Below are 15,118 nucleotides of genomic sequence, written 5' to 3'. Positions count from 1 at the left end.
AACTCTCACATTCATACATGACTACTGGGAAAACCATAGCCTTGACCAGCTATTATAAATACTTTAGTTCTCAAGGGCTTTCCTTGTGGCTTAGCTGGTAAGAATCCACCTGCAACATGGGAGACCTACGTTCGATCCCTGGGTAGGGAAGATCCTTGCAGAAGGGAAAGGCTACCCACTCCAGTATTCTGGCCTGGAGAATCCCTTGGACAGAGGAGCCTGGCAGGCTACAGTCCATGGAGTCCCAAAGAGTCGGACATAGCTTTCATTTCTCTTCACTTAGTGTTCAAGTTATTGTGTGATCATGCTTTCATTCCTCTTACATCTTTAGAAGTAGAATTGCTGGATCTATAATTTCATACCTAACTTTTGAAGAACTGCCAGACTTTTCCAAAGCACCTGCACAGTTTACAAGCCCACTAGCAAGGTATGATTTCCCACATTCTTCCCAATCCCTGTTTTTGTCTTTTAAATTATAGTCTTTCTAACAGTGGTTTCTTGTTGCTTTGCATTTCCCTAATGACATGAATGTCTTTTCATATGCTTATTGCCCATTTGTAGACTTGGAGAAATATCTATTCAAATCCTTCACCCAGTTTTAACTGTACTATCTCTACTGTTTGAGGAGTTCTTTATATATTCCAACACAATGATTTGCAAACATTCCTCCCATTCTTTGGGTTGTCTTTTCACTGGTTGCTTGACTTGCAACACAGAAGTTTTTCATTTAGCTATAGCCCATCTTAGGTTTGTGGTGTCCTAAGATGGACTTGTCTAAGCCAAGATCGAAGAGTTTTATGTCTCAGCCTCTATAGGTCTGTGATGGGTTTTCAGTTAATCTTTGTATGTGTTGTAAGCCCTTCCCTTTTAAGTACCTGTCGGGGAAGTTTGCATACACCAGTTTTTTATTCTCTGGCTAGAACTTAGTTACTTGGCTGTACCAGTCATCTCTAAGAGGTTGGAGAATGTATATTTCGGCCATCCGATAGCAGTTTTTTTTTAAGCGGGTTGTAAGCCTTCTCAGCCTTATAGTCTGAGCAATTCTATTGCTTCGTGTTTCTAAGAACTTAGCCGATTTTAACAAAGATTTAGCAGGAGGGTTTAGTGAGAACCGCTGTTGACTCACTCCCTCGGAGACCGATCCCAAGGAAAACGGTCCCGAGTCACTTGCCAGCCTTTCCCCGCAGGAAATGTGGGCTCTGGCGTTTTTCACTTTGGGTAATCCACCCCGCGGCGCTTCGCGGCTTCCCGTTTTCCCGCGCGCTGCCCCCGCCCGGGGCGCGTCGGCCGGCCCGCCCCTCTTCGCGCCGCGCCCGCTTGGCCGGGGAGCCGCCCTCCCCGCGGGCTCGGGCTGGCGATAACCCCGAGGGCCTTGGTGCGCTGGCGGCCGTGCGTGATGGCCGTGTACCGCGAAGCGATCCCGGGCCCGGCCCTGGAGGCGCCGTCGCCCTCGCCGGAAGCACACACTTCAGCTCAGGGTTTGGTGAGCGCACAGCGAGGGGCGCGCGGGGAGCGGGCGCTGGGCTTCAGCGCGGGGCCGGGCCGGGGGCCCCCGGGGACCGACCCCCCCGCCCATCCCGGGGCACCTGGGTGCAGTCAGCCAGCCGCAGCCCCGCACGGTCCCCGCCCGAGCCTCCAGGTTGTTCAGCTGCCCCGGCTGGGGTTTGACAGTTGACAGCGGAGCGGGGAGGCTGGGGTTATTCTGGAGCCCCAAAGAGATGGGAAACTGAGTCCTAGACAAGTGCAGAAGGCCGCTGATTCCTTCGACTAGTCAAACAGGGCCAGTCTAGGGCTCTTGTCCACCACCCGCCAGGTCATCCCGAAGTCTGGAACCCCGGGCGGGTAGAACTTCTAATTGGGCCCGCCTTCCCCAGTCTCCAGGTAGGAGCTATGGGCTTGGCCGCCCTCTCAAACCTGGCTCCCTCCAGGCACCAGACTCTCCTAGCGAAGACCTCACGCAGAGCCCTTCCTGGTAACCAGGCTCCGAAGTGAGGGTGGAGGGCAGGTGGGAATCCAGGGGCCGCCTCAGCCCCTCTGCCTCCCCTCCCCCCCACCCCCCGGATAGGGCCAAGGCATGTGTCATTCAGGGCGGCTGAGCTGGAGAGGACTTAGGACTTCTGAGCTTGCTGCTGGATGCGGAATCCACTGCCCACTCTGTGCTGCACCTTCATTCTGTCCCTGGCTTGGCTTCGCTGCCTCAGTTCCCTATGCCGACTCCGCGCTTCCCCTCCAAGCCCGTCCGAGCAAAAGGTAGTGGGTTCCAAGACAGAAAGCAAGATCAAGAGGCTCTCCGGGGACTCTCATTTCCCAGGGAACTTTAAAAACTCAGGATGACGTGAATTGTTAGGGAGGAAACATTAGCCATGAAACACTAGCATTTTATTTTCATAACAACTCTAGGAGGTGTATTACCCCCATTGTACACGTGATGAAGCTTAGCCATACTAAGTACCTTGTCCTGGGTTACACAGCTAGAAATGGCAGACGGAGAATTCGCATTCAAATTTGTCAAGTTTGCCTAACTGAAACGTGTCCTCAGTTGACTGTGAAGGGCTTATGATTTGAGTAGGTAAAGCAGTATTCCTCAAGATTCCAAGACTGAATCATATACCTAGATTTTTTTTAATTTTCAAGTACCTTTCGGAGGAAACCAGAATCCCTTTATGGAGGGGTCGGGGAATGGGGAGGAGGGGCTATCATGTTGGATTCTGCCTGGTGTTAAATTTTCTGGAAGTTGAAATATTGTTCACAAAAATGTCAGAAGAGACCACATCCTGCCTCGTGTGTGGGTAGGAAGAGTGCAGAGGATTTGATAAACCCTTATCTGGGAAGACCTTCCTTTCTAAAGAGTCCTTTTGGGGTGTCTGGCTAGATACCTAACTGGGTGAAGCCATAGACCTCTCCACTCCTCCTCCCATCCCCAGGCAAAAGATGAAAAAGAACGATTCCCAACATCTTTGGGAGAAATAGCACCTTACACAGCATCTTCATGTCACTTATTCTTTCAACAAATATATATTGAGTATCTACATGCCCAGCATTTTTCTAGGTACTGGGGACATGGTGGTGAATAAAAGTTATGTAGTTCACACTTTCAGAGAGTTTACGTGCTGGTGGGGAGAGGCAGGAAATAAATATGAATATATTCTGTAGTGAGTACAACTGAGAGAAATTTGGGTGATCAGTGAAGGCCCCTCTAAAGAGATGACATTTAGGCTTCAGCCTGAATGGCAAGAAGTCAGCTCTTGCAAAGACCTGGAGGAAGAGCTGTCCAGACAGAAGGGACAGGAAGTCCAAAGGCCCTGAGGCAGTAACAGACAAGGTCATGTTGAGCAACAGGATGGAGGCTACCGTGGTTGAGGAGAGCTATCTGAAGTAAGGTGGGAAAAGGAGTGACAGCTGATTGGGTGGGCTCCTGTAGGCTATATGGGAAGGACTTGGAGTTTTATTCAAACTGTAATGGTAAGTTGTTGGGGGGTTTTCACCAGAGAAGAGACGCAATCTGATTTATGTTATGAAAAGATCACTTTGACTACTGGACAGAAAGTGGATAGTAGGGAATGAGAAGCCACTTAAGTTGGAAGCCACTTAGACTCTCACTAATAGATTAGACGGGGAAATTGGGAAGGAGGAATCAAGGATGACACCTAGGTTTGTGGCCTGAGCTGCTGAGTGAACATTGGGGCCATTTGATAGAATAAGGACAGTAGAGTTAGGAGATTAAAACAATGGGATGGAAATCAGGAGCTGTGTTTTGACCATGCTAAGCTGGAATGCCTGTTTGGCAACCATATGGGGCTGTGAGTAGACAGTCTAATTATGAGTCTGGAGTTCCCTGAATGCTTAGGGATATATATATATATCTCCCCAAATATATGTGTGTGGGTATACATGTAACCTTTACTTCATTTTTGCTCTCATGTTTGTTGTTTACTGATTTCTGTGGTGTAAATACTCTCCCCGTGGCTGATTTCAGCCTGCCAGTGGTTAAACAACTGGCTTGCAAAAGTCCTGAACATTTAACAATCAGCTCCCAGAGCCATGGCCTCTTTTGATCATCAAAACATCCCTCGAAGTTGGCAGGAATATCCCAATCAACAGATGAGGCTTAGAGAGATAACGTGATTTATTCAAAGGCACACACAGGAAGTTCGTGGCAAGGTTAGGGGCCGCCTGACCCTCCCAATTCACTCTAGTTTGCTGACTAATAAAACAGACTGCAGCAGAAAGCACTGGGGGAGGGGGGAATATAAGGAAAAACTGCCCCCTGGAAATGCTTAGAAGTCACGGTTCAGGGTTTTTTTTTCCTCCCCTCTGCCCCCCACCCCCCGCCTTTTTGTCGCATTTCTTTTTTGTATGTTTGTTTGTTGTTGACTGCACTGGGTCTTCGCTGCTGTGCTCTGGCTTTCTCCGGTTGCAGCGAGCAGGGGCTACTCTTTGTTGCTGTGCATGGGCTTCTCACTGCGGTGGCTTCTCTTGTTGAAAAGCGCAGGCTCAGTAGTTGTGGCTCACAGGCTTAATTGCCCTAAGGGAGGTGGAATCTTCCTGGACCAGAGATCAAACCCCTTTTCCCTGCATTGGCAGGCAGATTCTCAACCATTGGACCACCAGAGAAGTCCTGTCTCACTTCTTTTAAGATAAATTGAGAGCAATTAGGACTGAGAAGTTGCTGGAACAGCCCTCAAGACAGGGCAGGATACTTTTGGAAGTCAGGGGGCTGGAGGGAGTGGTTGGTGCCTGTGGGGGCTGAGCTTCTGTGTCTCCCCCAGGACAGCGGAGCTGGTCACCTCTCATTCTATAGGAAGTTGTGCTATGGCATTGGAGGGGTTCCCAACCAGGTGGCCTCCAGCGCCATAGCCTTTTACCTGCAACTTTTCCTGCTCGATGTGGCACAGGTGAGTGTGGGCAGCAGCTTTGGGGCCCCCTACTCCCATGTCTGGTGTCTGGTCCTTTCAACCTGCCTTTACTTCCACCACCACAATCCTTGGTAAATGGCACTTCTGACCCAAGGCTGAGAAAAACCAAATGCTGTTGAGGGCAACCTCCTGAAAGATGTTTATTTGCAGGTTGTTTGTAGTAGAAGAATGGGAAACAACACAAATGCCCCCAAATGTAGAAGTAGTTCAACAGTAAGTTGGACTATGTCCACATGATGGAGTAATGTGTAGTCACTCAAAAGAATGAATTAGATCTATACCAGTTGATGCCCAAGAATTTCCATGATGCACTGTCAAGTGAGAAAAATTATTTTTAGAGAAGGGTATACATATAAAAGATCCCATTTGAACAAAACAAAAACATGCCCTATATATATGAGTACACAGGTATAAGGAGATGGTTGAGTAGCATCACTGACTCAATGGACATGAGTTTGAGCAAATTCTGGGAGATAGTGAAGAACAGGGAAGCCTGGCCTGCTGCAGTCCATGGGGCCGCAGAGTCAGATACCAGTTAGCAACTGAACAACAACATGATTAAAGAATGAGCATGGAGAAAGTATATTCCAAAAGTACATCCATCCAAAAGTATGTTAATGTTGGTGATAGGAGGGACTGATGGAGGATAGAGGATAAACAAAAATTTTTAATAAAGTATCTATTATTTACTTATCTTCCATGATTTTTTAAATGACACCAATATCCCATTTGTATAAAATTATAATTCACAAATGCACATAAGGAAATGGAGGAAAGAACGATCAAAATGCTCCTGGCAGTTGTCTCAGGATGGTGGAATTTCAGATGAGCTTTGTGTAATATTTTTCTGAACTGTTTGAATGTGTGTGTAATGAGTGTTATCACCTCATGTAATCAGAAAAATCAATAAACCATTTTCATTGTAAAACACAAGCTCTGCCTCTGACTGTCAGCTTCAGTGCACCCTTCTCGCACTGAGCCACCTCAGGGGAGGGTCTCTCAAGTCTTCTCCCAAAGTGACTGGGTATAAATATAACAGGAATGTGCTAGTGTGCACCTGTTCCCCTCTCCTTGTCCCCCCATCCCTTCTCCACTGGTGCACAGATATCCTCAGAGCCGTCTGGATTCCTGTCCTGGGGGAGGGACTGAATAGACCTCTACAGCGTGACTATGGCCCTGCCAGTTTCCAGGGTCTTTCTCCTGATTGGCCGGCAGGTCCAGACACCCTCGCTGACTGTGCAGGGCCTTTGCTGTCCCCTCCTCTGTCCCTTTCAGATCCCTGCTGCCCAGGTGTCACTGGTCCTGTTTGGAGGGAAGGTGTCTGGGGCAGCTGCAGACCCTTTGGCTGGGTTTCTCATCAACAGAAGCAGGAGGACAGGTTCTGGACGACTCATGCCCTGGTGAGCACCCCACGGTCCTTAGGATCCTGGCACCCACCCCTGGCTTGAAATCTCCACACTTGTCACAGCTGCTTCTTAGTGGCTAGAGGTCAGGTCTGGACAGTAGGTGGCAGGAATGGAATGGGTCTGAGTGAGTCATGTGGGTGTTCAGGGACCTCTCCCTCACTGGGTGGCACAGAGCTGGACAAGAGTCGCAGGCCTGGCCCCAGGGGGCTCGGAGTGCAGCCAGGCAGGGCTGGATGGCTTGGAAATTCTCACAGAGGAGATAAGACTTTCCTGGGTACAGGGAATGGCGCCACCCAACCCAGGTGACACTAATGGTAAAGAACTTGCCTCCCAATGCAGGAGATGTAAGAGATAGGGGTTTGATCACTGGGTCGGGAAGATCCGCTGGAGGAGGGCATGGAGACCCACTCCAGTATCCTTGCCTAGAGAATGGACAGAGGAGCCTGGCGGGCTATAGTCCATAGGGTGGCAAAGAGTTGGACATGACTGGAGTGACTTAGCGTGCACGCACACAGCCCCTAAGGGCCCCAGCCTCCACTCCCAGGGACCTCCTCATCCCCTCAGCAACCTCTCCCCCTCCGTGGCTCCCACCCTGAGCCCCAGACCAGGGCTCCTCTGGGGCCGAGGGCCAGGTGAGGTTGCTCCAGGCCCCTGGGGACCCCCTGTCCTGGTGCTGCAGGGCGCCCCACCGGGCTGTGCCTCCGCAGGGTGCTGGGCTGCACACCCTTCGTTGCCCTGGCCTACTTCTTCCTGTGGTTCTTGCCCCCCTTCACCACCTTGCGAGGCCTTTGGTACACGACCCTCTACTGCCTGTTCCAGGCCCTGGCCACGGTAAGCAGGTGGGCCCCTCCCTGGGTCTGGACTCCTGGAATCCCATGCCGGCAGGAGGCCTCCCTGAAGTGTGTGTGTGTGCTGGGGAGTGTCCACTGCCCACCTGCTCACCAGGTGGTAACTGGCTGTTAGCTTTTCTTGTGGGCTCTAGGCCAGATGCCCCTCCTGCTCCTTAGCCCCTAACTGCAGGTTGAGGGGATCTGTGGCGACATGCCAGCCTGGCACGGGCCTGGCCTGGGGAAGCTGCTGACCTGGGTTGGCCGCCTGGCAGTGGGCACTGTCCTAAGCTCTGCCTGGTCCTGCAGTTTGTCCAGGTGCCCTACACGGCGCTGACCATGCTCCTGACCCCCAACCCCAAGGAGCGGGACTCAGCCACCGCGTACCGTGAGTGCAGGCAGGCGTGCAGTTGGGTGGGAGGGGTTAGCTCTGGCCCAGCCCCAGGAGTTCAGTCACCTTGCCGCATGCTGTGTCCCAGGGATGACCTTGGAGATGGCGGGGACGCTGATGGGAGCCACCATCCACGGACTCATCGTGTCTGGTGCCCACGGGTCCCACAGGTGCAAGGAGGACGTCCTCCCAGGGGAAGTGGCTGTTTCCCCCAATGCGGTGAGTGTCCAGGCTGCCCAGAGCCCCTGGGGCCCCCGCTTCCAGGTCACCTCCTTCTTCAAGGAACAGGTCTCCGCCAGGTCTCTTCGTGGTTGTTTGGGGGCTCAGCCCTGCCCAGCAGGCTCTTGCATTCCTTCCCTGCTCCTTGTGCTGAGCCCATGTTCCCCATCCTCCCGCTAAATCTGCTTCTCCTGCTGGGCGCCTTCTAAACGTGGAGCCGAACAACAGGCCAGCAGGTCATCTGGAGTGGAGGATGTGGACCCCAGAGAAGGGGCAGGGCGGGGAGGGGCCGCCAGCAGGGGCAGGAGAGAGACAGCAGAAGGGTTTAGTGTCCTGGCAGAGCTCTGGGCAAAACCCATCCTATGAGCAGTGCCACGCAGCCCTGAACAGGTGTCCCCCCAACCCCACCCACAGTGTGAAAGGAGAGGGGAAACCTGGAGCGGTACCCCTTCCTCTCCCCTCAAAGCCGTTCCCTTTTCAGCAATTAGGAGATGTTCATCTATTCATCTGTCAAGTGCATCTTCTATTCCCCCTCTTCTTCAGCAAATGACATCACTGATCTCCACCAACATCTGAGAATTAATGTTATGAGAATAGTGCCAGCATCATGTACCCACAGTTCACTGCCTGTAAGAAAACATTACAATGAAGTCCTGTGTAGAGATCCCCAGGCCATCTGCAGCCCAGCTACAGAATGTGCCTCCATACAGTGTGAAATGAAGCTGTAGGGCCCCAGAGAGCAGGCAGTCAATCTCCCCTTCCCATGGCCCACTGCCCCAGTCAAGGGATTGCCTGGATCTGGGTAGGTGAGAGGCTATGCCCCGTTGCCCTCAAAGCCCATCATGGTGCTACTAGCCCAGGATCAGAGGGGTTGTGGCCTGCAGATTTACCTTCCCTGCTTCCAAGCCCAGAGCCCCCCGCCCCACTCAAAAGAAAACTGAGAGTCAAAGTTGCTCAGTCATGTCCAGCTCTTTGCAACCCCATAGACAATAGCCCAGGCTCCTCTGTCCATGGGATTCTCCAGGCAAGAATACTGGAGTGGATTGCTATTCCCTTCTCCAGGGGATCTTCCTGATGCAGGGCTCAAACTCAAGTCTCCTGCATTGTAGGCAGATTCTTCATTATCTGAGCCACCAAGAAGCCTCTACAAGGCTGCTCCCCAAAGCTTCTGGGTCACTGTCTAGGTGAGGATAGTGGAACAGAGGGTAGAAATTGGGAGCAGGGTTGAGGAGCTCCCCTTGGGTGGGAGACCAGGAGGCCAGGTAGGACATAGGATGGCAAGAAGTGGGGAGTAGGAAGCTGAAAACCTGCCCTCCTTCATGTCCTCATGGCTCACATGAGGCTGTGAGCCACGGTGAGAAGCATCCAGGAGCCTCTTGCTAGTTCCAGTTCTGCTGTCCCATAGACTTCACGTACAAAACACAAATTCATAGATAAAACCGTCCCGAATTTCAAGAGAGCAGAGCATTAACTCCCAAGTGTAGCGCTTTCTGAATGTGGGACCCCTCATACCGGTGAAGCTCTGCATCTCCCTCCTTCCTCCCCCACCAGAGGCAACCCCTATCCTGAACTGGGTGACTGTTACTCCCATGCAGGCCTTATATGTATTTTATTCCATGTGTGTCTTCCTCTGAATGTTTGATGGTACCGTTTCTGTTTTCGACATTTTCTGTGTCATCGTACATCACACTGTAACTGTTCATGGATCTGTCTCCCCCTCACCCCAAGCCCCTTACTGTGGATGCACAGGGTCACTTATTCATCACTGTAACCTCAGGGTCTAGCACACCGAAGACAGAAGCAATGAATGTTTGCTTAAAAAAAATGACAGAGAGGGAGGGAGGGATTTGACTCGTGGTTACATGAATGCCCACAGGAGGCACAGGGTCAGCGGAAGGACCATTCTGGTCCCTTAGATCTCCCCCTCCTGTGGGCTGATGGAGAGGAAGAGCACCTAGCATCCTTGGAATTGAGGGCTCTTCTGCTCCCACTGGGAGGCACTCCTGCCAGGCCCCTGGGTATCCCCACCTCCATGGGTTGGAGTCATCACCCCCACTGTTCTGTCCTGTCCACAGACTCGTCTCTACTTCATTGCAGCTGCTGTGGTTGCTTTGACTTACCCAGTGTGCAGTACTTTGCTCTACCTGGGGGTGAAGGAGCAATCAGGTAGGTACAGGGCTACAGAGTGTGGAAGCAGAAGCTGGTCACTCCTCTTGGGCATGAGTTTTGATTTTGAACTCCACCAAGCCAAGATGTCCCTTTCCAATGTTACAGACCCCTCCACCCCAGCATCCGGCCAGGGCCTGGGCTTCCTGGCTGGGCTGGGTCTCACAGTCCGGCATCGGCCCTATCTGAAGCTGGTCGTCTCCTTCCTCTTCATCTCAGCAGCTGTTCAGGTATGTCTGGCCAGGCTGAACCCCCCTGGCTGGGCTCTGGCCATACTGAGCTTGCATAGGTTCAGGTTAGTCTCTCGTCTCCACCACACCACAGGGAAGCCAGTGGCCGGCAAGGGCTTGGCAAGGCTGATGCTGGGAGGAGAGAAACCTACCTAGATCTAGTGGGACTGGGGAGGGTCAGGGCCCAGACACCAGGAAGTATCTGGAGTGGTAAAGTCCATCCATCTCAGCTGTGCTGGGGGAGACTAGGAATAGGGTTTAAGCCTGTGTTGCAATAAAACTCCATTGTTGGGGAAGGGATTGCATGATGGTGGCAGAAACCAGAGCTTGGAGGCCCAAAGGGAAGGCCCGACTCAAGACCTCAGCCTTGCCCTTGATTTCCACGTTTCTGCCATTTCCTGTACACGCCTACTTCCTGTCGACTCCTCAGGTGGAGCAGAGCTACCTGGTCCTGTTCTGTACACATGCCTCCCAGCTTCAAGACCACGTCCAGGGCATGGTGCTGACCATCCTGGTGAGGGGACATGGGGCGGTAGAGGCGAGAGGCCTGAGTCAGGGCTGTGTGGTCCTTGACATGACCCGTGTGATGGAGTTCTGGTGGTCAGTATTTTGGATTCTGCTTGGGCTTTTTGCTAAGATGATTCAATCGTGTCCAATTTTTTGCAACCCTATGGACTGTAGCCCACCGGGCTCCTCTGACCATGGGATTCTCCAGGCAAGAATACTGGAGTGGGTTGCCATTTCCTTCTCCAGGGGATCTTCCCAACCCAGGGATCAAACCCACACCTCTTATGTCTCCTGCATTGGCAGGTGGGTTCTTTACCACTAGTGCCACCATTTCAGTAGAGGGTGGAATTGGGGTCAGGGTCATAAAGTTCGTAAAGCTCAGCCACTGGTTCCAACCAAGGACAAGGTCAATGTTGGGTGTCCCACTTAAAAGCTGAGCATTTGAGAATCTCGCAGAGGTCCCGGCAGGGCGTCCTGAGCTATGACGATTCTGTCTGTTCACAGGTCTCAGCAGTGCTGAGCACCCCGATGTGGGAGTGGGTTCTGCAGCGATTTGGGAAGAGGATGTCGGCCCTCGGGATCTGTGTGAGTGAGGCAGGAAGCCAGGCCTGGGGTGGTGTTGAGGGGGCAGTGTGTTCTCGTGTCCTCCGTGTCTAGCCCGGCGCCAGGCTCAGAGGGCATCAGTAAGGACTGGTGAGTGCGTGAATCTAAGAGCAGCTATGAGTGTGTGCGGGGCAGGGGTACAAGCAGAGGAGGCGCCAGCGTGTCTGTCTCCCTAGGCGATGGTGCCCTTTGCAATCCTGCTGGCTGCTGTGCCCATGGTGCCTGTGGCATATGTCGTGGCCTTTGTGTCTGGCCTGAGCATCGCTGTGTCCTTGCTGCTACCCTGGTAGGCCGGGTGAGGGGCATGAGGAGTAGGGGCCTCCCACCCTTCCCAGTGGGTATCCCCCCTTCATCTCAACCTGCGGTCCCAGGCCTCCCCTGGGGACAGGCTCTCCCCCTTTCGGGGGAATGAGTGTGTTGGGGAAAAAGTGAAAATGTTAGTCACTCAGTTGTGTCTGCCTCTTATAAGACCCCATGGACTGTAGCCTGCCAGGTTCCTCTGTCCATGGGAATCTCCAGACAAGAATACTGGAGTGGGTTGCCATGCCCCCTTCCAGGTATCTTCCCAACCCAAGGATTGAACCCAGGTCTCCCACATTGCAGATGGATTCTTTACCATCTGAGCCACCAGGGAAGCCCAAGAATACTGGAGTGGGTAGCCTATCCCTTCTCCAGAGGATCTTCCCACCCAGGGATTAAACCTGGGTCTCCCACACTGCAGGCAGATTTTTTACTGTCTGAGTCACCAGGGAAGTACAAGCACTTTTACTGCCTGACTTTCTTTGGACCAGTCCTGGTGCTGGGCAGCAGGGACTCAGGGGTGAATCTGACTCAGTCCTTGTCCCCAAAAAGCCCTCAGTTTGACAGCTCCCGAAGAGATAAAAGACATAATTCTGCAGCCCCTGCCCCCAGGTCCATGCTTCCAGACGTGGTCGATGACTTCCAGCTGCAGCACCAGCATGGCCCAGGCCTGGAGACCATCTTCTACTCATCCTACGTCTTCTTCACCAAGCTTTCAGGAGCAGGCGCCCTGGGCATCTCCACTCTCAGCCTGGAGTGAGTCCCAGAATTGGGCTGTCCCAGAGGCACAAAAGACAAGTGACGTGGGAAGCAAAGGGCAAAGTCCCCAACCCAAGCCAGCCCGGGGCCACCCACGAGTCTGGGGAGTGTGTGGGAACCCCCACCTCAGCTTTCTCTGTGCACATGACCGGAAGGAGTACAGGTCTCAGCAGCTATACCCCTTCTGAAACCTCTACTCCCCTCATTCACAGCTCTCTCTGAACTCCTCCCCAGTCTGCCTGTTCCCTCACACTCCCTTCCTCCCTAGTTAGACTTATTTGGCCAGAAAACAAATCCAAGTTTCAGGATAGGGTGGGGGTTGGGCACCTGGGACCCTTCCATCAGGAGGCTCTGAGCTGGATGCTCAGGGTGGGGGCTTCTCCAGCTTCGCAGGGTACGAGTCAGGAGCCTGCAGGCAGTCGGAGCAGGTGGTGGTGACCCTCAAGGTCCTCATCGGTGCTGTGCCCACCAGCATGATCCTCATTGGTCTCTGCATCCTCATGGTCGGCCCCACTCCCAAGGTGCCAAGACAGGCCAACTCCCGCTCCCTGGGGAGGTAGGCACCTCGTGCTCATGGGTACACAGCGCAGGGCACCTAGGGCACAGATGTGCACAGTTCTCATGTGGACCTGATGTGCCACAAGCATGGCAGTCTTTTTTTTTTAATTTATTTTTGGCTGCACCGGGTCTTCTTTGCCACGTGGGCTTTTTCTAGTTGCAGTGAGCAGGGGCAGCTCTCTAGTTGAGGTGCTTGGGTTTCTCATTGTGGTGGCTTCTCTTGTTGCAGAGCATGGGCTCTAGGGTGCGAGGGCTTCAGCAGTTGTGGCTCCCGGGATCTAGAGCCCAGGTTCATTAGCTGTGGTCCACGGGCTTAGTTGCTCTGTGGCAAGTGGAGTCTTCCCAGACCAGGGATCGAAGCCATGTCCCCTGTATTGGTAGGCAGATTCTTATCCACTGTACCACTGGGAAAGGGCTGTCAGTCCATCTTAATGAGCCCCAAACTGAATTCATCTTTGTTCTCCAATCTTGGCTCTTGTTGCACCACAAAGAACCTTCCAGCCTGGGTGCTGAAACCCCAGGGTCATCTTCCACTCCTCCCACACCAGCTGCCCTGAGCCGCTCTCTCACCTTGTTCTTACCACTTGGAAGCACAGACCCCACTGCCCTGGGCATGATCTGCTCACTGCCTGGCTTTCACAGTAGACTGTGGGGCCCTTGATGGCTGAGGGGGCTGTTTTCTTCATTTTTGTGTCCCAGGAGCTCAGCCCAGAGCCAAAGTCCAAGCAGGCACTGCAGTGTCAACACTTCTGGTCAAGCAGACAGTCACAAGCTGTGCCCACATTTTTGCACATGCTCAAAAACTTACAAACAAGAGCCCGTGTACAGGCAGAGGCCCACACAGGATAGGCCAGGAAGTGGCTCCATCATGGATCCCGCACTGCACAGTAGGGACAGCCTGGGACTCCAGCCCCTCATACTGAGATCATGCCCTGTGTTTGGGGAATGACACATGGGTAGGACCTGGAGGAACAGGGCTGTAGCTTCGTTCTGAGGGTTGAGCAGGAGAGGAGTTGCTCAGGAGACAAGGAGCAGCCACTGACACTCCCCTGACCTCTGCCCACCCTCACCCTCCTCTCTGACTTCTCTTCTGTTTCCTGCAGGAGGACCAGCTACACTCTGGCTTGAATTTGAGACCCTGTGAGCCAGCACATCAGGAGCAGCATCTTCTGGGCTCCAGGCCCCCCTTTTTAGCCCTTTGGCACCCCCGCCTCACCATTTACACACAACCTGTCTTTTCCCCAGGGATGTGGAGTCTTCAGTGACTCTCCTGAAGGGAGTGGCCTGAGCTCCACCTTTCATGTCTTACCCGTTGACCTCAGGACATCTCAGAGAGGCCAGTGCCGCTGACTACCCAGCTCTGGGCAACATGTGACCTGGAAAGCATTCCTGTAGCAGCTATTCCAGGAAAAAGGAATCCCCTACCAGCCTGGTCTGCAGACTTCTGTGGGAGCACCAGGCCCACCAACCTGTTTAGATGGCAAAGCTACTTGACAAGACAGACACACAGAATTCTTGTTTCTCCTGATGGTCCAGTGGTCATCTAATGGAGAGGCTGACAGATAGCATGTGAATGGGCAGAGCAGGGACAGAGGGACATGCTGGGATATCCAGGTGGAGAGATACACAGATGCAGCCAGAGAGGTCAGCAGACCCCAGAGGGAGCGGATTGGGCCAGCAGTGGGGACAGGTTGAAGAGGGCACGAGGTGTTTCTCAAGACCTTTCCCCTTGTACAGCTCAGCTGATGACACTGTTTCTAGAAGTGGTCACAGACTGATACTGAGCCACCACGGATCAATCATTTTTATGAACAAAAGTTATTTTTGTGGGAAAACTTTTCTGAAAGTTCATCTTATGAAATCACAGGAACCACTATTTTCTAGAGGCCACCACGTCTTTGGGGAAGAAAGATCCACTAAGGTTTATTTTTTCAGAAACAAAGGGTTTACCTTCTACTTGCTTGCTTGCGCGTGTGTTCAGTCGTGTCCGACTCTTTGCGACCCCACGAGTCTCCTCTGTCCATGGGATTTCCCAGGCAAAAGAGTGGAGTGGGTTGACACTTCCTACACCAGGGGATATTCCCAACCCAGGGAGTGAACCCATGTCTCTGACATCTGCTGCATTGGCAGGCAGATTCTTTACTGCTGAACCACCTGGGAAGATCTGTTTGAGTCTGTAAAATGTGACTGGGGCCAGCCTGCTCATCCCACCTCCTGGGAAATCTGTCCCAAGGAG

General features: G+C 52.8%; 1 protein-coding gene across 1 annotated transcript; it reads left to right on the top strand.

The window, feature by feature from the left end:
- The first annotated feature begins 1,396 nt into the window (after positions 1–1,396).
- On the top strand, positions 1,397–14,010 carry MFSD2B (MFSD2 lysolipid transporter B, sphingolipid). The gene is made up of 14 exons (XM_052649530.1): positions 1,397–1,483; positions 4,770–4,895; positions 6,192–6,316; positions 7,030–7,153; positions 7,459–7,537; positions 7,629–7,759; positions 9,835–9,925; positions 10,034–10,155; positions 10,586–10,669; positions 11,167–11,247; positions 11,442–11,551; positions 12,178–12,321; positions 12,710–12,880; positions 13,986–14,010. Exons 1-14 carry the CDS (start codon positions 1,397–1,399, stop codon positions 14,008–14,010), a joined length of 1,500 nt encoding a protein of 499 aa, XP_052505490.1.
- Positions 14,011–15,118: the final 1,108 nt, after the last annotated feature.

Source organism: Budorcas taxicolor, chromosome 11 (genome assembly GCF_023091745.1).
Source record: "Budorcas taxicolor isolate Tak-1 chromosome 11, Takin1.1, whole genome shotgun sequence".
Classification (NCBI taxonomy): domain Eukaryota; kingdom Metazoa; phylum Chordata; class Mammalia; order Artiodactyla; family Bovidae; genus Budorcas; species Budorcas taxicolor.
The sequence above is the reverse complement of the archived record's forward strand: the minus strand, read 5'-3'. Positions and strand labels throughout refer to the sequence as shown.

Excerpts from the sequence above, each read along its gene's own strand:
- MFSD2B (XM_052649530.1), top strand. The coding sequence starts at position 1,397 with ATGGCCGTGTACCGCGAAGCGATCCCGGGCCCGGCCCTGGAGGCGCCG. Across the intron at positions 7,760-9,834 it reads TGGCTGTTTCCCCCAATGCG|ACTCGTCTCTACTTCATTGC; the intron begins GTGAGTGTCCAG and ends TCCTGTCCACAG. Across the intron at positions 10,670-11,166 it reads GCATGGTGCTGACCATCCTG|GTCTCAGCAGTGCTGAGCAC; the intron begins GTGAGGGGACAT and ends GTCTGTTCACAG.